At 37.8% G+C, this 22,261-nt stretch overlaps 2 protein-coding genes across 2 annotated transcripts; one reads left to right on the top strand and one right to left on the bottom strand.

Moving 5' to 3' along the window:
* The first annotated feature begins 4,163 nt into the window (after positions 1-4,163).
* mphosph6 (M-phase phosphoprotein 6) lies at positions 4,164-7,507 on the top strand. Its single transcript, XM_053318932.1, has 5 exons — positions 4,164-4,323; positions 4,424-4,536; positions 5,051-5,141; positions 6,040-6,143; positions 7,068-7,507. Exons 1-5 carry the CDS (start codon positions 4,276-4,278, stop codon positions 7,210-7,212), a joined length of 501 nt encoding a protein of 166 aa, XP_053174907.1. The 5' UTR covers positions 4,164-4,275; the 3' UTR covers positions 7,213-7,507.
* Positions 7,508-9,876: 2,369 nt separating this feature from the next.
* On the bottom strand, positions 9,877-21,197 carry hsd17b2 (hydroxysteroid (17-beta) dehydrogenase 2). The gene is made up of 5 exons (XM_053319462.1): positions 20,951-21,197; positions 13,690-13,902; positions 11,643-11,828; positions 10,639-10,776; positions 9,877-10,223 (listed from the first exon to the last, which is right to left on the bottom strand). The coding sequence occupies exons 1-5, from the start codon at positions 21,195-21,197 to the stop codon at positions 9,877-9,879; spliced, it is 1,131 nt and encodes a 376-aa protein (XP_053175437.1).
* Positions 21,198-22,261: the final 1,064 nt, after the last annotated feature.

The raw sequence follows: 22,261 nt of genomic DNA, 5'->3' as shown, positions 1-22,261 counted from the left end.
TTTGGCAGGAGCTTGGATGAACCAATTACCATTTTTTCTTTCCCCAGGATGGCGAAGGCATGACCTGCCTTCCTCTGCCTCTGTTTGTTGACTACCTGTAACTTTCATTGGTTGGGTTGGTTGGGTTTAGGCATGAGGATTGAGCTTGGTTAGGGTTAGGGCGAGTCATGTCTTCACCATCCTGGGAAAAAAAACATATTAGCTTTATTGACCCCCAACATACATGTAAGAACTGTAGAGCTGAGATTATGAGATTCTTGACAGGAGATTGAATGAACCATCTGACTCACTGTTTCCCAGGAAGGCGAAGGCATGACCTGTCCTCCTCAGCCTCTGGTGATTACCCGTAACTTTCGTTGGTTGGGTTGGTTAGGTTTAGGCATGAAGAGTGAGATTGGTTAAGGTTAGGGAGGGCCATTACTTCACCATCCTGGGAAAAAAATACCACATCATATCCAGCTAACGTAAGCTTTATTGGCCCCCAACATTCATGTAAGAACTCTAGAGCTGAGATTATAAGATTCTTGACAGGAGATTGAATGAACTATCTGACTCACTGTTTCACCTCACCTTGCGAGGCAGGCCAGGTTTTTTTTCCCAGGATGGTGAAGGCATGACCTGTCCTCTTCTGCCTCTGATTGGTGATTACCTGTAACCTTCATTGGTTGGGTTTAGGCATAAGTCCTGTCCTCCTCTGCTCTCTAAGAATATAAGGGTAAATCAATCAGAGGCAGAGGAGGGCAGGTGATGACTTTACCATCCTAGGACAAAAAACATAGCATGAGGCAGCTGAAGAAAATTAATTAAGTCATTTTTTATTGGCAAAAATACCATAAAATTGCTTGTAGAAACTTCTCAGGTGTTAACTGTTATTGTAATTTGTCAGTTTTAGTATTAAACTAATTATATTCATGTTTTTCGATTGTTGTACAGACAAAACAAAAGTTATGTTCACTTGTTCTTCAGGGATTAATCTGCATTTTTCACTACTTTCTGTCACTTTATGCACTGAACAATCAATGGATTATTGAAGAAAATAATAACCTTCCTCTTTATCTTCCTCCGGTCTTTAATTTATCTGTATTTATTTTTTAAAGCACTTTTACAGCTTTCATGCCATTTTTAAGTTATCAGCAACTTTTCTTCAGGCATTCTTACAGTCCGCCTATGATGTAATAATACTACCTGTGATGTTTGTTAAGTTTTGTGTGTGTAATACGATAAAACACAAGGGCCAATCAATGAATATGTTATTTTTCTCAATTAATTGATTAGTTATTGGTCTGTTAAATGTCAGGAAATGGTGAAAAATGTCCCTCATTGCTTCCCAAAGACTAAGATCCAACCTGGAATATCTTATTTTGACTCAACCAACAGTCCTCAACCCAAAGATATCCAGTTTACTGTCATAGAGGACTAAAAGAGACCAGGAAATATTCTCATTTGTGAAGCTGACAGTTGGCTACTAATTTAATAGTTGATAAACAGCTGATTAATCAGATAAGTGTTGCACCCAAAAACATAATTTTACAACAAATGAGCTCAATATAAAGAAAATATTAAAGTCTTCAAACTTGACAGATTCCTTCAAGACCACAAGACGAAGAACCTGTCAGAGTTCAGATTGGATTGAACTGCTGATAATTTATGACTAATAAGATATTAATCAGATTATGTAAAGACCAAATCATGTGGAGTAAACGTGGGCAATCATAAATTGTTTAGACTTAAAATAATAGATAGTAATGCACAAAAACACAAACACACACACACACACACACACACACAGTCATGCCAAACCAATAAATGTATAATAATAATCCAGACTAATGTTACTTCCTGGTTTAAATCTGATTTAAAGGCAGGTAATGAGCCCACAGTGAAACCCTCCTCTAAAAACACTATTATATTTTATTCTGTGCTGTAAATCGTTGAGTCGCTGTGTCGTGATTTATTGTTTCACAGCCTTCACTACACCAACAGTTTATCATGTGAACCTGCGCTGTCGTCTCTGTAGAGGAACTCGTGTGTCTTCATGCTTTCAACACAGATTGGTCAACAGGCAAACTGTATTACAACAAACTAACCCTAAGAAACAAGGGAAGTCCCCCAAAGTTACCCAAATTTCATCACTCTCTCTGTGTGTGTGTATGTATGTGTGTGTGTGTGTGTGTATGTGTGTGTGTGTGTGTATAATAATGATAATAATATTATTATTATTATTATATTGTATTATATTATTGTTGTTATTATTATTATTATTATTATTATTATTATTATTATTATTATTACTAAATAATATTATATATTATTTTATAATATAATAATAATATTAAATGTGTTTTATGATAATGATAATAATAATAATATAATGCACTTTACATTTTAACCAAAATCTCAAAAAGCATCAATTTCAAAGACAAATAAATAAAAGTTAACCTCTTAACGCACGCTGTTCCGTCTACGGGACGGGACGGATGTTAGGAGGTAGCCACAAGTTCTTCTGAATGTTTTAAACACCAACCCTTAAACATATATATTCATGCCGTACATCGTTGGAAAGCTTAGATTGTCCTGATTCATTCAAGACCACTCACGACTTATATGGTTGCTCACAGCCGTAATAGTATTAGCGATTAGCTCGGCTAGCCACTCAGCTAAGTAAGAACAGCTATAATGCTACATACCTTCAAAGTCTTCCCTTTATCCACAACGATCATCTTATGACTCAGGACTTTCTGTACAGCTCGCCAAGTATCCATTCTTGTGAAATATGAAATCCGTTTCCATAAAACCGAAATACTTTCCTCAATATGTCAACATGTATTTAGTCCAACGCGTAACGTAATAACACAAATAACAAACCATATACGGTCCGTTTACGTCATTTCCTGACCTGCACGTCCAGCTCAGAGTACACGTGACTAGATGTTTACGACCGTGAGCCTCTTCTGCTTCTGACGACACCACACACAAGCCAATCGGTGTTTAGGATTAGGCAGTACATGTCTCCAAAGCCAATGAGGACATGTAACTGACGACAATGACGACATGGCTTTGATTGACTGCTCTTCTAGCCTATGGAAATATTCGGTGAAATGAAGTTGATAACCTTTTAGCCAATAGTCAGAGGTTTCCAACGGTGTATGTCACTAAACTATCAGTTTGGCTGTCCATAAACAAACTCCAAGCGTAACCGGCGTGCGCCCGGTGCGTAAAAGAATTGAACCATATATCATTACGCACTCGGCATTTTGGTACACGGTTGGTTCTTCTTCGACTTGACATATGACTTATACCAAAATAAACAGATAGATAGATAGATAGATAGATAGATAGATAGATATGGCCAAACAAAAAAATATGGTTATATATAATAATAATAATGATAATAATAATAATAATAATAATAATATGGCGTCAGCTTTCATTAGAGACCAAGATTTTGATTGTAGGCAAAGGGGTTGTAAAGTTATAGGTGTTTGATTGTGGTTATACAGCTTTGGTAACCAAGTGTCCATTTGGAGTCTCCAAAAAGGACCTGAGGAAAACGCATGGACATACCTGTTGAAAAATAACTGAAAAATTCATCTTTTGGTCTTTTGACTCCAAATTTGGACTGCATGAAGCCAAGACCTGTGGCTGTGGCCTCATTGTGTCTATATCTCGCTGAAGGGTCCCTGAATGTCTGTACACATGTCATTGTAAAGGCAAACCTATGGGCGAGTAAACAACCCCATCATTGTAACCTCTGCCACTCTTTGTCAGTAAGTCACAGAATCACACAGATTCTCAGATTCTCAAACTATGTGGGATCTGTGCTGCTCACAACTTGGGCATGTCGTTTAGGCTAACAACATAAAAAACAGGGGCGTGTGTTAAGTGGTTAACATAAAACCAGCAACTTTTATTTAAATTAAATTAAATTAAAATCAAATGCAATCAAATTTATGTCAGTGTTCTTATATAAGTAGTTTAGTACTTTAAATACTTTAATAATAATACCTTTGAGTGCTCAAAAACCACAAAAACAAAAAACATCATGTTGATTTCAAACATTTTGTAAAAGAGCATCGATGTTATCAGATATCGATTAGCCAGACTGCTCAACGCTCACTGCTCAAAGCTGCTCGACAGTCAGCTGCTCTGGTCTGACAGTCTCACAGCAGCTGCACTCGTGGGATCTTTTTTAGCAAAACATTTAGTTTAAAGATCCAAAAAACAAACTATCAGGAGCTTCTTTAGCTGAATTAATAATCTATACTCAGGGTAAAGATGGCGGGAGACGCTGTGAAACTCTCTAAAAACCTGATGCGCATGAAGGTAAGAGTAAAGTTTAATAACGAAGAGAAACTATTAGCTTCAGAGTTAGCATTAGCATGTAGAGATATGAACACATGGATGATTTAATGTGTTTCTACAGTTCATGCAGAGAGGTTTGGACGCTGAGACGAAGAAACAGCTGGAAGAAGATGAGAAGAGGATAATAAGTGATGAACATTGGTATCTGGATCTGCCGGAGCTCAAAGCTAAAGAGTAGGTGGTCATTTAATAAGCTTTAATATAAAGTTACACACAATAAACTCCATTTAGATACACGTGAAGTTAATTATGATAAGTTAATATGCAAACTAGAGATGTTCAGGTAATTTCTGTCTATATTTAATGCAATAGCCACAACTTAATTAATTTAATAATGTGTCAACTTTTGAATTAGGGATGCACTAATTATGAAATTTGTCCGATAACCAATATATAGAGCGATACCAATTATTTTTTCTTTCTTTTTTTGATGATGTTAATATGTTTTGTGGTTAATTATTCCACAGGGAAACTAAATAAATCATTGTTTAGAAAAAAAAAGAAGAATTGGTATCGCCACTTACTTATTAAGCATGTGGCGTTCTTCTGAGGACTTTATATATTTATTGTCCTAAACCGATTTCAACGTTATGATCATGTTTGAGGTTTTCTGTTTGTCATTTGTGGTGCAGATGTATTTTATTATATTTAGTTTTCCCCTCATTGATAATAAATGTTCTTGTTTCAGGAACCTCATCATAGAAGAGAAGAGTTTTGTCCCATGTGAGGATCTGTACTACGGCCGCATGTCGGTCAAAGGTTTTAATCCAGAAGTCGAGGTTTGTTTTTAATAAAAATGTTTATTAGTTCTGTTTTTTCTCTTAATGTTTTTCTGCTTAAATAATTTCACAGATAGGAGTAACAAAAATTATCCAAAAACAAACCGATGCGATGTGACAACTGTGCATTTTAAAAAGGTTTCTTTAACTTAACTTTCTCTCAACCTGCTGAGGGATTCAAATTAAAGCATGAAAGATTGTTTTTAACCCTCCTGTTGTCCTCGAGTCAAGGAAGGAAGGGAGAGAGGAAGGGAAGGAGGGAAGGAAGGAAGGAAGGAAGGAGTGAGGGAGGGATGGATGAAGGAAGGGAGTAAGAAGGAAAGGAGGGAGGAAGGAAGAGGGAGGAAAGGAAAGAAGGATGAAGGAAGGAAGGGAGTAAGAAGGAAGGAAGGAAGGTAGGAGGGAGGGAGAAAGGAAAAGAGGAAGGAAGGAAAGGACAGAGGAAAGGAGGAAGGAAGAAGGATAGTTACAGATGAATTTTCCAATGATCAAAGAGTTCCTCTTTCTCTTAGCATAGTGTTACTATTTTTATTTTTATTTCCTATTGTTCATATTATTTGTTTTACTTATTTATGATTCTTTATTCTTTTTATTGATGCTCTTTCTATTTTTACTTTCCACTTTGCTGCTGTCACGCTGTAAATGACCTCATCATGAGACTAATAAAGGAATAAATGATCATATCTTATCTTGAATAGCTTCAGCTTGATGTTTAACTGCTGTTGACTTTTTAATGAAATCATTGCTACATGCTGCTTATATGATGGAGATGATGATGAACCTGAGATATATAATTTAACTTTTTCTACAGATGAAGCTGCAAAATGAAAAAAAGAGCTTACATATATATATAAACATTTCATTTAAATGTTAAATGATTGTTTCTCGTCCGCTGCAGAAACTGATGGCTCTGATGAATCCGAAGGAGGAAGTGGAGAAAGAAGAGGAAGAAGATCTCCGCCGAATGCAAACAGACGTCACAGATGAAGAAATGGCACTGAGGTACGACAAGGAACTTATTGGGTTTATGGTTTTTATCATTTGAAATGACATTTGCACCATTTTTTAACCAAAAGTAAGATTGAATGCTCCTGAAAATGTCAAATGGTGTAACCACAGTAGAATGATAAATATTAGATATTTTATCACCTACAGTGTATTTAAGTGGACTTATACTAATAATGACTGTAAATGTTTCCTGGTCTCCATGGTTACCAGATTAAACGTAATATTTAGAACAATAGTATTCCATTAGCTTTATTTAATATAAAAGTTATAAAGTAAGATCATGCCAAACTAGTTGATATGCTGTTTTATTGACTATTTACTGTTTTTAACCTTCCTGTCGTCCTCCTGGGTCAAATTGACCCCGTCTGTTTTGACTGTTCCTTCCTTCCTTCCTTCTTCCTTCCTTCCCTCCATCCTTCTCTCTTTCCTCCCTTACTTCTTTCCTTCCTCCCTCCCCCTTTCTTCCTTCCTTTTGTCCTTTCCGCCCTTCTTCCTTCCTTCCTTCCTTCCAACCTTCCTCCCTTCCTTCCTTCCTCCCTCCCTCCCTTCCTCCCTCCCTTCCTTGACTCGAGGACAACAGGAGGGTTAAGCAAGTTGAGTTATTTGGTACAAAGTTTTTATGGTTACACCACTTAGACATTTTTACCATAATCCTCTAATATATTCTCTCTAAATGGATTAAAAGCAGAAATGTGATGCTGGGTCCACAAAAAAGGATGTGTGCAAGTTATTCATACGTTTATTTTCACATTTTAACTCTTTAAATTTAAACTAAACCACATGGACACACATACAGTAAATGTCATTGACCCAAAACAGTAAAACATATTCATGATATGGACTAGATGAAGATCATAGAGGTTTATATTCTTCTTAACAAACTGACCTTTTTGTATATTGTTGTTTGATCTTTTCCAGGTACGAGAGTTTAGTAGGAAGCATGAAGAAGAAGTTTGCAAAGAAGCGAGAGCGAGCGGCCATCGTAGAAGAAGTAGAAGAAGACATGAACCAGAACGTCGTGGAAACAAACCCAAAGAGAGTTTTTCTGAAGCCTCAGGACTGAAACCACAGACTCAACTAATCTGTACTTTTTATGTAAATGATTTTTTTTTAAAACAACTGTGTGCATGAACATGTTTATGTATATATATATATTTAGAGAGAGAGAGCATCAGTGATTGTGACGAGCAGAATGAGCATTTTAAAAGATGAATGGGTGTTATACATCCTGGGTTTTTTGGGTTAGTATTTAGTTGGTTTTTTTTAAACGATGTGTTTCTCTGAGATGCTGAGAAACATCTGGTGTGATTTTACAGTGTGTGCTGCTGGAGGACTTCCATTAAAAGCTAAGCACAGTGTATCTATCAGTGTATCTCTAGTGTGTGTTTGTGTTTGTGTGTGTGTGTGTGTGTGTGTTCTATCACACTGATCACACTGTGTTTCTGGAGAGGAGACGAACTATCAGAGTATCTACAAGTCTTAACCCTCCTGTCATCCTCCCGGGTCAAATTGACCCCACCTCTTTTGACTGTTCCTTCTTTCCTCCCTCCCTCTTTCTTTAATTTTTCCTTCCTTCTTCCCCTCCTCCCCTCTTTCTTTGCTCCCTCCTCCTTCCATCCTTCCGTCCCTCCTTACTCCTTTCTTTCCTTCCTTCCTCTTTTCACCCTTACTCCTTTCTTTCCTTCCTTCCTCCCTCTTTCTTTGCTCCCTCCTCCTTCCTTCCTTCCCTCCTTACTCCTTTCTTTCCTTCCTCCCTTCCTTCTCTCCTTCCTTCCTTCCTTCCTCTTCCTCCTTCCTTCTGTCCTTCCTTGACCTGAGGACAACAGGAGGGTTAAAAAACATCCATTTACCAAACTGCTTATCCTATCCTATCATAGGGTCGGGGGGTCGGAGGGTCGGGTGTCATTGGGTGAGAGGCAGAGTGTATCCTGGACAGGTTCGCTAGTCCATCACAAGGCTCACATTCATGTCTTAAAAAGCATTGAACTATTATTTTGAAGTTGTCAGTTATCAGTTGTTCGGTCTAAAAACTGCTGAGGCTCGCTTGGCTGCACCTGGGTGTTTAGCGTGGAGGTGCTAACTCAAACTCCACGTACTCCGGTGGTAGTTAAACTCCGTTTGACACAGGTTGCATTTTATTTTTGACTTGTCAACTGAAGCGCCTGGAAGTGTTTTAAAGTTAAACAAGCCGTTCAAAAGTCCAGTAGCTCTCTTACTTTCCATCAGCGCGGTAGGTTTACTGCAGGAGGCCACTTCAAAGCATAGCGCTACAGCTAGAGGAGCCGTCTACGGGTGAGTAGAAGGGACAAAAAGGCTTGCAAAATTAAAATGTGATTAAAAAAAAAAATAACGCGTTATGGATTGCATTAATCTAATCGCGATTAACGCGTTAACGCTGACAGCCCTAGTTTGAATTCTTCATATTGTTGAAGAATAATTGTCTGCTCCTCCATGGTAAAGTAGCTCTGCAGGGTTTCTGCATGTTTGTGATTGGTCAGACACTGCAAACCCCTCCCCTTTATGTGAGCGCGCAGTGATCCAGATTGGAAAACCCTGGGTTCAATTACCGAGTTGATAACCAGCTTCGTAGTACCGCTTATCCTAGATTGCGAATGTCTGGGTAAATCAACCCAGGTAACAGAGAGATATCCCGGGTATGTTAATCCAGCTTCGTAGTACAGGCCTCAGGTCAGAGGTACTGACACGTGTCTTTGATGGTGGGAGGAAAGAGCACCTGGCAGGGACCAACATAAACAAGCAAAGTCCACACTGAAAGGATTTGGGACAGCCGAGGCTCAAACCTTCCTGCTGTGAGGAGGAACATGAGCAGGTAATTAAACTTTAATCACAGGAAGAGCCTCAAATAAAGCTTTTAATAGAGTAAAACATTTCTTATACACTCTGTGTGATATGTCAGTTAATCTCTGCTCTTATATAAATGCACTAATTAATATCAATTAACACTTTTTAGGGCAACTTGAGGAGCTGTAGTATTTCCATGTGAAGCTTCTTTCTACATCTCAGAGGGAAATATTGTACTTTCTACTCCACTACATTTATCTGACAGCTTTAGTTACTTTTCAGGTGAAGATTTGACACAATGGATAATATAACAAGCTTTTAAAATACAACACATTGTTAAAGATGAAACCAAAAAGCAGTGTGTAGTCGGCTCACATTTCAGATGTCTATGAGTTGTTAACAGCTCCACCAAATAGTGATTTTTCCCTCTAAACTTCTCACATGCTTTCATTTCAATAAATGTTCAAATGATCCAATATTTCAGCAAAAATCAAAGATTAGAGAAAAAGTCCAAAAACTGAAAACACATTTGTGTATCAGAACTTTGTTTTTTCTTCTTTCCTCTCCCATTAATCATCTCAGCAGCCCTCACATTTATCTGCTGACCCTTTGGAGGGGCCCCACCCCTAGGTTGATAAACCAGCTCCACCTTCAGCAGCTACAACAGTAACATCAGAGGGACCAAACCACTACTTTTGCATTAATATACTACATCAAACTGATAATACTTTTACTGTAATAGAGTATTTTCACATTGCTATAATTGGCTCTTTTACTTAAGTAAAGGATCTGAATACTTCTTGTTCTCATCTCAATCACCTCATGACAATGATGCAGTTTGCTCCTCCACAAAAAGGCACTTATTGTTTATTTTGATGGATTTGAAGTCTTTGAAAGTTGCTCTGGATTTCAGTATCAACACACTTTAAGCTGAGTTGGTGTGGAGGCCTGCAGGCTCACAGTCGGTGTATTTCAGGAGGTTTGTGATGATGTAATCGAACACTGCGGTGGGAAGGTGGCGGTGAAGCAACGGCAGGAACCAGCCCATCTCTCCGGGTGTGTACAGAGGTCTGGGCTTGACGGACAGCAGAGCATGACACAAGCTGTCCACCACAGGAGACAGATCCACCGCAGACAGCTGGGACATTTTGGTCAAACTGCTGGGGAGGGAAGAGATGTACGCCTCCCCATAATCCTCTCTGGCGTCGGAGGAGACGCCGGTGAGGAGCTCCTCTCTGTAGCGACTGATGGCGTCACTGTTCCCAAAGATATCTGAGAGGAGAAAAAACATAAAGATGTGACACTTTACTGGAGCTGCCTCACAAAGAGTGAAGGACGGACGGAGGAAAGAAGGAAAGAAGGCAGGAAGGGAGGAAGAAGTAAGGAATGGAGGAGAGAAGGGAGGAAGAAGTAAGGAAGGGAGGAGAGAAGGAAGGAAGGAAAGGAACGAAGGAAGGGAGGAACACAGAAGGGAAGGAGGGAGGAAGGAAGGAAGGGAGGAAAGGAAAGAAGGAAGGGAGGAAGGAGAGGAAGGAAGGACGGAGGAAAGAAGGAAGGAAGGAAGGAAGGAAGGAAGGAAGGAAGGAAGGAACAGTCAAAACAGACAGGGTCAATTTGACCCGGGAGTACTACACGAAGGTTAAAGGGTTAAAATCTGAATGTGATGATTAGATGAAATCAGACCTACTGGTTCTGAAGCCTGTCGGCTGAATTAAAGCCACTCTGACGCCCCACACAGACAACTCCAGCCTCATGACTTTAGAGAAAACCGTCAGCGCCGCCTTCGACGCTCCGTAAGCAGCAAACATCGGCATCGGCACCTCACCTGCAGGGAGAAACCAACACTGCATTTAAAGGAGGAGTCATGTATTAGTATCTGACTCAGGTTAAATGTACTGTTCCTCCCAAACACAAGAGGAGTTCATAGTAAAGGGCATGATTTGTAGTTTATTAGTTTAATCCTCCTGTTGTCCTCGAGTCAAGGAAGGAAGGAAGGAAGGAAGGATGGGAGGGAGGAAGAAGGATGGAAGAAGGAAGGAAAGGAGGAAGGGAAGGTAGGGAGGATTGAAGGGCGGAAGGATAGGAACGGACGGAACAACAGAGGAAAGAAGGAAGGAGGGAGGGAGAAAGGAAAAGAGGAAGGAAGGAAAGAAGGACAGAGGGAAGGGGGGAAGGAAAGAAGGAAGGGAGGAAAGAGAGAGAGGGGACGGAAAGAAAGAGAGAAGGAAGGAAGGAAAGAAGGAAGGGGGGTGGAGGAAGGAAAGAAGGAAGGGGGATGGAAGAGGGAAAGAAGGAAGGAAAGAAAAAGAGAAGGAGGGAAAGAGGAAAGAAGGAAGGAAAGAAAGAGACAAGGAGGGAGGGAGAAAAGAAGGAAGGAAGGACAGAGAGAGAGGGGAAGGAAAGAAAGAGAGAAGGAGGGAGAAAGGACAGAAGGAAGGAAGGAAGGAAGGAAGGAAGGAAGGAGGGGTGGAGGAAGGAAAGAAGGAAGGGGGATGGAAGAAGGAAAGAAGGAAGGAAAGAAAAACAGAAGGAGGGAAAGAGGAAAGAAGGAAGGAAAGAAAGAGAGAAGGAGGGAGGGAGGAAAGAAGGAACAGTCAAAACAAAGGGGTCAATTTGACCCGGGAGGACGACAGGAAGGTTAAACAGCATCATTCTGCATGTGTGTCTTATGTCTCTTCAGGTCAGACGTACCTGCCATGCTGGACACGTTGACGATGCGTCCTCTGGACCGGCGCAGCAGAGGCAGAAACACCTGACACATCTTCACCGCAGACAGGAAGTTAACGTCCATGCAGCGTCTGTACGATGTGATGGGATGCAGCTCTGCGTCCGCGGGATAGAGAAGGACTCCTGCGTTATTCACCAAACCCCACAAACCTGCAGAGACACAAAAAGTCAGTCTTGTTTAAAATTCATTATGGTGGTGAGGAGGATTTTATTACACTCCAGCAGGGTTGAATAGTCGAGTTTCAAGTTGATACAATATTGATGATGATGATGATGATGATGAAACTTTTATTGCCTTTTTAATCTCTTCTCATTATTTATTAGTAGAGAATTATGTAGCTGTAGCTGGCTTTTTATTTTCATCCCTGTTAACAACCTGGCTGTCACGTTGACATTCTGCAGTGGTGGAGGAAGTACTGCAGTAAAAGTACCAATACAGCAATCTAAAAATACTCAAGTCATGCATGAAAAATCCTACCACAGTAAAAGTACTGCAGTATTATGAGTGATGTAGTATGCAGTATTACAGTCAAAGTACTGCAGTATTATGAGTGATGTAGTATGCAGTATTACAGTAAAAGTAGTGATATATTATTATATATGACATCATTAGATTATTAATAGTGAAGCATCAGTGTTAGAGCAGCATGTTACTGTTGTAGCTGCTGGAGGTGGAGCTAGTTTATACTACTTTATATACTGTTAGCTAGTTTATACTACTGTATATACAGTTAGCTAGTTTATACTACTTTATATACAGTTAGCTAGTTTATACTACTTTATATACAGTTAGCTAGTTTACACTACTTTATATGCAGTTAGCTAGTTTATACTACTTTATATACAGTTAGCTAGTTTATACTACTTTATATAAAGTTAGCTAGTTTATACTACTTTATATACAGTTAGCTTGTTTACACTACTTTATATGCAGTTAGCTAGTTTATACTACTTTATATACAGTTAGCTAGTTTATACTACTTTATATACAGTTAGCTAGTTTATACTACTTTATATACAGTTAGCTAGTTTATACTACTTTATATACTGTTAGCTAGTTTATACTACTTTATATACAGTTAGCTAGTTTATACTACTTTATATACAGTTAGCTAGTTTACACTACTTTATATGCAGTTAGCTAGTTTATACTACTTTATATGCAGTTAGCTAGTTTATACTACTTTATATACAGTTAGCTTGTTTACACTACTTTATATGCAGTTAGCTAGTTTATACTACTTTATATACAGTTAGCTAGTTTATACTACTTTATATACAGTTAGCTAGTTTACACTACTTTATATACAGTTAGCTAGTTTACACTACTTTATATACAGTTAGCTAGTTTATACTACTTTATATACAGTTTGCTAGTTTATACTACTTTATATACAGTTAGCTAGTTTATACTACTTTATATACGGTTAGCTAGTTTACACTACTTTATATACAGTTAGCTAGTTTATACTACTCTATATACAGTTAGCTAGTTTATACTACTCTATATACAGTTAGCTAGTTTATACTACTCTATATACAGTTAGCTAGTTTACACTACTTTATATACAGTTAGCTAGTTTATACTACTTTATATACAGTTAGCTAGTTTGTACTACTCTATATACAGTTAGCTAGTTTATACTACTTTATATACAGTTAGCTAGTTTATATTACTTTATATACAGTTAGCTAGTTTAGTCCAGTGGTTCCAAACCTATCAATGTGTTGTAGTTTAAAAGCTTGTTATATTATCCATTGTGTCAAATCTTCATATGAAAAGCTCTAAAATAAATGTAGTGGAGTAGAAGGTACAATATTTCCCTCTAAATGTAGTAAAGTGTAAGTGTAAAGTAGCATTAATTCTACTAAAGCGCAGTTCTAAGGAAATGTGATTAGTTACTTATTTCCATCACAGATTAACTGAAGCTATTTGAATGAACCCTAATTATCTTGTATTAGGCTTCCTGTCGTCTGCCTCTCTGACTCAGCAGTCAGTGTTCAGTCTCACCTGAGTCTCCGACCTCATTGTGGATGTACAGGTGTGCTGTTTCTATCTGGGAGCTGTCAGTGACGTCGAGCTGCAGGACCTGCAGGTTTTCACATCCTTGCTCTCTCAGCTGTTGAGCTCCGGCTCCGTTCACATCCAGCACACCTGCAAACACCTGCAGCCCCATCTGGCTCAGCCGCGTCGCCAGAGAGTGACCGAATCCTGAATCGCAACCTGAGAGGAGAAGAAATGTATGTATGTGCAACTTTGACCCAGGAAGATAACAGGTAGGCTACATTGTACTAAAGCACCCATAATTCAGTGAAAGTAGTGATGATTAATTTTACTTGCAAAGAATGTAGTCTTTCACCATACATGTGATTATCAGGCAATTAAATCCAGACTCAAATATCTCAACAAAAATCAGATGGATTGACAGAATTGGCTCTACGATGTAGTTTTTTTGTTTGTTTGTTTGTTTGTTTGTTTTTTTTAACTCTAATTGCTTCCAACAAAACCTGGGTGATTATCCTCGGTCTCTATGGCAACGTTCACACTGCAGGCCTTAATTCTCAATTCCGATGTATTGCTCAAATTCGATTTTTTTTGTTTGGCTGTTCATATTACACTTTTAAACGTGGCCTCCTGAAGTGACCCGCGTGCTCAGTTGATCATTAATGACGTCACGCATAGAACGGTGTTTACGGAAGCGACCATGGCAACAGCAACGGCTGGTGAAGTTTTTTTTTTTTTTTTTGTTTTTTTTTTTTTCTCTCTCTCCTTTATTGAAAAAGTACAAAGGTAACAAATATGGCATTTTGTACATAGTTTGGAGATAATGAATTGACAAGGGAACATGGAACCAAAATGATCAACAGAGTAGATATAATAAAATAATAATAATAATAATAAAAAGAATAAAAATAAATAAATAGTAATCAATCAATATAACAGAAATTAAATTAAAACAGCTTTCATCAGGGGAAATTAGTTCATTAGTTATTCAATTAATTGGGGAATTTCATAAAGATTTCATACAATTTTTGTGCTTTAATTGTAGTTATGAGTTTCAAGGAATTAATATACATTTTAAATTCAGTCATAAATACTGTAAATTTGGGGGATGATTTAATCGTTCTACTTTTGTGGATAAAAAATTTTGCTAAACATAAAATCACATTACAACAGAGTTCATCATCTTTGTTTTCCAGATTCATTCCAAAAGTTATATCATCTCTAGATATTGAAGAAGGAAATAATACAATTTTTTGTTTGATCCATTTGTGAAGATTGTACCAAAATATTTGTATAACATTACAAGAAAAGAAGATATGGTCTGTAGTCTCAATATTATTTTCACAAAAAGTGCATATATTGTCACTGATATTAAAACGTAACCTGAGTAATTCTTTAGAAGGATAAATGTTGTTCATAATTTTAAAGTGCGTTTCTTTCATTTTAGGGGGTATAGGGAATGTTAGATACATTGTTCTAAATTTAACAACAGAGTTTTTATCAAATTTATGTAGTATATCATTTTTGTTTTGTCTTCCAGGGAATAATATTTCAGTAAGGCCGTTTCTTATTAATTTATTATCACATTTTTTGTCCAGGATTAAAATACCTTGTAATGACAATGGGGCCAGTTGTGGCATTATAGGTTGGTGTGCCAAAACATTTTTTGTTAAAAATACGAATTCATTAGGAAGTGCTTTTTGTAGTTTAATAAAGTCTGATTTGGAAGGCTTGAATTTATGTTTAGTGCAAAATTGTTGATAATCTAAGAGATTACCACTGGCATCCATTAGATCAACTACAGACCATATATTCCTCTCATACCAATCCATATAAAATAAAGAATTATTTCTGTACAATACATATCTGTTATTCCAAAGCATAGTGGTGTGGGGTGAGAAATTATGCACATACAGCATTTTCCAATACAATAAAATTTGTTTATGGAACTCTGATAATGATATGGGTAATTTATCAACATTGAAGTCTGCCACAAGGAGACATTTCAATCCTCCAATTTTATTGAATAGGGAATTTGGAATACAGTACCAAAATGAGTTGCTATGTTTGATCCAAGATTTTAGCCAATTTATTTTTAACGTTCCATTAAGGCAATCAAAATCAATAACTTTTAGACCACCATCTTTAAATTCTTTAACCATATTGCTTTTTTTCATATAGTGTGGCTTGTTTCTCCAAATAAAATTTAGATTAATTTGGTTAATAGATTTTATTAGTTTCTTTGAGATAGCATTAGAGTAGGCAGGGTAAATACATCTTGATAAACATTCCATTTTAGTTAGATAAATTCGGCCGAGTATTGAAAGGTCTCTCTGGAGCCATGAATTTAATTTGGCATTACTTTCTTTTATTTTTTTTTCTACATTCAAGTATTGACTTCGTTTCTGGTCTATTGTAAGATATACTCCTAGGTATTTGACTTCTGACTTGATAGGGATATTACAGATGTCTTTTAGTGTTGTATCATGAATTGCAAATAGCTCACATTTGTTTAAGTTTAAAGTTAGTCCTGAAGCTTTGGAGAATTTTTTAATTTTTTCAATAGTAATTGGAATTTGGTGTTTGTCTTGTACAAATATTGTCGTGTCGTCCGCCAGTTGGCTGATGACAATATCAGTACCTAAGACATTTAAGTGTTTAATTTCATTACAGTTTTTAATGTAAATTGCTAACATTTCTGTGGCTAGAATGAATAAATATGGTGAGATGGGACAACCCTGCGGAATTCCTACATTAACATTAAAGCTCGGGGTGGTGCCATGTGATAGCACGACACAGCTGTTGATATTCTGATATAATCCACTAACTAATTTCTTAAATTTGATTCCAAAACCTAAGTGTTCAAGAACATGGAAGAGAAATGGGTGTTCTACAGAATCAAATGCTTTATAGAAGTCTAAAAAGAAAAGGAAGCCATCATCCTCAATTTGATTTCTATATTCAATAATATCCATTACCAGTCTTATATTATTGTGAATTGATCTTCCTTTTAAAAAGCCAGATTGTGTTTCTGCAATAAGTTTTGAAATTCCTGTCTTAAGACGAGTGGAGAAAATATAGGTGAGTAGTTTATAGTCAGAGTTTCTGAGTGTAATAGGTCTTCTGTTTTCTATGAATCTGGGGTCCTTGCCAGGTTTAGGAATAGATATAATAAGCCCATGTCTCATTGTGGGTGGAAGTATACAAGTTTCAAAAATTTCCAGAAAAACTTGATGTAGCAGTTTTTTTATGTCTTCCCAGAAATGTCTATAAAAGTCTCCTGTGAGGCCATCGGAGCCAGGTGCTTTGTTAAGAGAGAGGCGGCCAATCACACTGTCCAGTTCAGTAATCGTTATTTGACGATCACATGTTTGTTTGAAGTTATCTTCAACTTTGGGGATATATTTTTCTATATCTTTAAAAAACGTATAACAGTCTTCATTAGAGAATTTAGAACTGTAAAGCTGTTTATAAAATGTGAGGATTTCTGAGGAGATTAGTTTTGGATCTGTGATTTCTATATCATTTACTATCAAGGTATTGATGTTATTTTTCCCTTGTCTTCTTTTTTCAAGACTGCAAAAATACGCAGAGTTTCTTTCCCCCTCCTCTATCCATTTAGCTCTGGACCTAATGAAGGCCCCACGTGCTCTTTGAATGTACATTTCATCCAGTTTAGGTTGAAGGCTTAGTATTTTCTGTTTATCGTCTTCTGTAGGGTTGAGTTTATTGCAGTGAACATTTAATTGTTTGATAATGTCTAGCTCCCTTTTCTCAAAATCTTTTTTAATTTTTTTACTAAATGAAATGGTAAATTGGCGTATTTTATATTTAAGAAATTCCCATTTTTTGACAGGTGTCATTAGTTCTTCTGAGTTTACAATTTCTGTAATTAGTGATTTAATTTTTTGGCAGTACTCGTCATTCTTAGTTAGACTAGAGTTAAACTTCCAATGTTTATTTGATCTAATTCTCCTGTTGTTTGGCTTAACATACAAATAGATAACACTGTGATCAGTTAGTGGAGCAGCAGAAATATCAGAGTTGAGCTCATAACTTAGCAAGTGGTTTGCAATTAGCCAGTGGTCGATTCTGGATTTATAGTTGGAGTTGAACCATGAGAATTTAAATATTCCTGGATTTAAGTGTCTCCAAACATCAGTTAAGCCTTCATCATTGCAGAAGTTAGTAAAGGTGTTGTTTGGATGACTTGCAGAGAATCTAGTAGGATATTTGTCAAGGAATTCATCATGGACTAAATTTAGATCACCACCTATAATAACGTTGTCAGTCGAGTATGTTGATTTAATATTATCTAATTGTAAGCTAATTTGTTCTAATAGGTTTTTATTTTCAGTGCTCCCGTTGTAGCCATAAATGTTAATCAAAATGAATTTGACGTCATCATGAGTAAGTATAAGTATCAGCCAATGACCATTAGCATCCGCTGTATGAGAGATAACCTGACCTTTTAAGTTTTTCATAAGGATGGCAACACCTGCTGATCTTGAAGTGCCATGGCTAAAAAACATTTCATCTCCCCATTGTTTTGACCAGAAAGTGATATCTTCAACCTTAGAGTGTGTTTCTTGTAGAAAAATAATATTAACATCTTTCCCTTTGCAAAACAGAAAAAAACTTTTTCTTTTAGTCATGTCCCTTAGACCCCTGGCATTAACAGACATCAAAGAAATGTCATTTTTTAACTGGAACATAATATGAACAAACAAACAAAAATGAATGAATTAATGAACTGTTTAGAGTATGAGTAGGGTGTTATCTAACTTGACCCTGAATGGTAGCAAAAACCTTAAGCATGTCATTTGCTTATCAAAACTCACTTGTTTGTATGATTCGACTAAGGTGTAATTCTCTGTCCATTGATAAAGGCATGGGGGCCTCGGAACATAGTCTTAAAACCTGCCTTCCTTGCTTGCTCAATTTTTGGCCATACAGCCTGTCGTGCCTCCCTGTCTTCTTTGGTGAGGTCTTCTGCAAAGCGGATGTTAAGCTCCCTGCAGACGGCGTGATGTTTGGTGGTACGCCAGAGTTCATCCCTGAAGTGTCTCCCGACGAACTGCATGATGATCTGGCGAGGTCGATCGGTGTTGTTTGGTCCTAGCCGATGCACAGAGTCTATGATAAAGTCCATGTTCTCCTTCCAGTGTGGCACGATTTTCCCGACGATGTCCTTAATTATCTGACGTGTGTTTTCTTCTTTTTGTTCGTTCAGCCCATTTAGTCTTAGATTCCATCTCCGTTTGTATCTTTCCAGCTCTGCAGCTCTCTTTTCCACCTCTGTAGCTCTCTTTTCCAGCTCTATGTTTCTCTCCTTGAGTAGTTTCACATCTACTCCCAACTTTTCATTTTTTTCCTTGCATTCTTTGATTTCAGCCGAGTTAAATTCGACCGCTTTTGCAATGCTGGCAATGGTGACTGTGTTTTCTTTTAGCTCTTTTTTGAAGTCCTCCATCATGTTTTGAAGTGTCCCAATCGCAGCCAGGATAGCAGCATTTGAAATCTCCCCGGTGTGGGTTTCTGTAGTCTTATTTTCTTCTCCTCTTTGTTTTTTCTGTGGAGCTGGTGGTTTAGAGGGTGATGTTAAGGGTTTTTTTGTGCCTTTGGCATTTGTCTCCATGTTCTCTGGTCCGAGGTAGTCATGTTGTAGGAGAGCCCGAGCTTTAGCGTTAGCGTTAGCTTTAGCCATGGTCTTGCTAGTTAAATTACAGAGTTACTTACTGCTGGGCGAGTGCCTTCAGTCTGTATTTAATCACTTTTTTTATCTTGAGCAGAATATCTTGTGAGTTTTGAGTCTGAGTCCGTGGTTTCGACGTTAAAGGTTTTTGCTACCTGGAGCTCTTTACCGCGCGACTGTTCCCTCCGCCATCTTGCCGGTCCCACGGCTGGTGAAGTTACTGGTTGTCTCACTTATGGTCTAATGTTAGAAACAGTATGTGGATGCAGCCGGCAAAGTTGTGAGCGGGTGATGTTAAAAAGGAGGAAGGGGAGGAAGAAAATTAATACTTTAATGATGTCTTTATGTGGGGCATTATCTGTGTGATACTCCAGAATGACCTGACTGTTCAGATTGCGGTTAAAAAAAATCCGATATGTATCCGATTCAGTACCACATTAGAAAGTGGCCTGAATCGGATTTGGAAATGTCAGATTCAATGCGACTTGTACTGTTCACATTGTCAGATACAAATCAGATATGGGTCACATGAGCGAACAAATCGGATTCAGGTCACTTTTAACTGCGGTGTGAAGGTAGCAGCCCGTAGCTATGTGTTACAGTGGAGAGATAAGATATGTTATGATCTCTGTGAAGTTGTAGGTCTTAGACATGAAGAGACACTTAAGTTGATTGTTAGTGGATCTAAAGTTGGAGTACGCTGCACATTTCTTCTCAAACTATGTGGAGAAAAAAAAAATCTGACCCCAATCTCTCTTTCTGGTTTGTCCAGTCTGTGCAGACTGCTGCTCACTGAAGCAGGGAAGTCAACATAACACAGATAATGCAAAGGTTATGTTGAGTTATCTGGCTTGCTTGTAACATTTAGCACATTAACATTTAGAAAGCTAACATGCTAATATTTTGTATAGTGTAACATGTTAATGGTTAAAGCTACATAATGACATGCACTCATTGAAATAAATTCGCAATTTAAACCCAAGAGAGTAATTGGGGGATATTACATGACTTTTGTGACTTTATTTTGAAATGTTTAATTTTTATGTTGCAAATCAAGGTCTATGAAGTTACCATAGCCTATATAGTTCCTAATTAGTATAGGGTAAAACATTTTCCAAAAAGTCTATTTATACATTTATAAAACTCCACATTGTTCTACAACCTCACAGAGAGGCATGAGGAAGCTATATTGGATGTTTAACGGAAATTACCAAATATAGTCACTTGCCTAATAAAGGGTTAAACACAGTAGTAATAATAATAATGATACATGATAAAATGAATTAACATTTGAAAGAAATCAATAGTATAGTAGAAAAGCACACTGGTCCACCTGAGCCTGACTGGGATTAATCATTAATTTCAGAAGGATCTTTAAGTTTTGGAGTAAAGGTTTAAGCCAGCTGGAGGTGAAAAGTTCATGTGAACACCAGGTGTGGTTTAAACAATCAAATTAAGTAATTAAAAAGCAATCCACTAGTTGTTGGGATGTTCCACTATGGTCCATAAATAAGTGCTGCTGTCTGTGTTTACAATATGAGACCGCAGGTATGTCTGTTTTAAGAGTCTCACCTGTAATGAGCACCGCTCTGCCCTGCAGCGGCAGCAGCTCGTCTTTCCTTGCAGTCACACACAGCAGAGCGAGGCTGCAGCACAGGAAGGCGGCCCCGCAGCACTCTGGAGGAACTGTGAAGTACAGAGAGGTCCCGAGGGCCCCGAACACAGCAGGCCAGTATCCAGCATCACAGTTCTGCTTCAGTGTCCACACCACAGTGAATATGAACACTGCTGCAGCTACAGCACAGAAACAGGCCTCCATCTTCAGTGTTTCTGCCTCCTTCACCTGTGACTCAGCTGTTTACTCTGCACCAGTCATGACACGTCGCGCTCTCTGTGACCTGCAGACAGGTATTTGGGCTCATGCCAGCAGAAAACCTGTTCCTTGTCTGGAGGAAGAGTGGAGCATACCATATTTTCATTGTGAGATATGACACAGGGCCAGATATCCTGCTGCTTATCACAAAAACAGCCTCCACCCCCTTTCTCTGAACAACACTTAGTTTTTTCTTATGTCCAACCTTATTTTTTATACCCAGAGAACATACTTAAAACTCAATCACAGAACTTAATTTTTAGCAGGAGAAATTAAAACCATGAAATCAATCAAAAAAACAACCCAAATAATCTTGAATGTTTGGCCTTTGTTTTGCTCTTTTTTTCTGTGGGAGCTACGTTGCAGTCAAAACTGGAGAATCTAAAAAGATGTTAATTCAGCTCTAAAATTAGTATTTGATTTGATCAGGTCATGCTTGCAGTAGAGTATACTGAAAATCTGCAGAATTGTATATCAGTCAACTTTAAAAAACAAAGAAAGAGAATATAAAATAAATATTTACCTGCTGCCTCATTAGCATTTCGTTAATTATTCAGCACTAACTGGTACATTTTATCAACAGGCACAGATTTAGTCCCAAATGTACTTACTATCAGACTTCCTGAATGAACTAGTTTGTGCCCCTGGTACACCATACCTTAACCCCAACACTGCTTCGTACCCCTGGTACACAGTACACTATTTGGTTTAGATGTAATCCATCAGCCTGTCTTTTGGACCCAATCCAAACAAGGCTGTTTAAGGAAGTCTTTCCATCATTTAGCGTTTCTTTCAATCTGTCTTTAGCAATAGACTTTGTACCACAGTCCTTTTATTAAAGTAGTTGTAATCAAGACCTCTTTATAAAAAGCCATCAGGTGTTTTAGCCAACTACTGACCAATATCTAACCCTTACCTTTCTCTCTTAGATCCTTGAGAAAGCAGTCGCCAATCAGTTGTCTGACCTCTTACATAATAATAGTTTTATCTGCTGGATTTATAGCCAATGC

Source organism: Scomber japonicus, chromosome 5 (genome assembly GCF_027409825.1).
Source record: "Scomber japonicus isolate fScoJap1 chromosome 5, fScoJap1.pri, whole genome shotgun sequence".
NCBI lineage: Eukaryota > Metazoa > Chordata > Actinopteri > Scombriformes > Scombridae > Scomber > Scomber japonicus.
Note: the sequence above shows the minus strand (reverse complement) of the source record. Positions and strands in the feature narration are given on the sequence as shown.

Excerpts from the sequence above, each read along its gene's own strand:
- mphosph6 (XM_053318932.1), top strand. The coding sequence starts at position 4,276 with ATGGCGGGAGACGCTGTGAAACTCTCTAAAAACCTGATGCGCATGAAG. Across the intron at positions 5,142-6,039 it reads GTTTTAATCCAGAAGTCGAG|AAACTGATGGCTCTGATGAA; the intron begins GTTTGTTTTTAA and ends CGTCCGCTGCAG. Across the intron at positions 6,144-7,067 it reads GATGAAGAAATGGCACTGAG|GTACGAGAGTTTAGTAGGAA; the intron begins GTACGACAAGGA and ends GATCTTTTCCAG.
- hsd17b2 (XM_053319462.1), bottom strand. The coding sequence starts at position 21,197 with ATGGAGGCCTGTTTCTGTGCTGTAGCTGCAGCAGTGTTCATATTCACT. Across the intron at positions 13,903-20,950 it reads CAGAGCGGTGCTCATTACAG|GTTGCGATTCAGGATTCGGT; the intron begins GTGAGACTCTTA and ends TTCTCCTCTCAG. Across the intron at positions 10,777-11,642 it reads CAACGTGTCCAGCATGGCAG|GTGAGGTGCCGATGCCGATG; the intron begins GTACGTCTGACC and ends TTCTCCCTGCAG.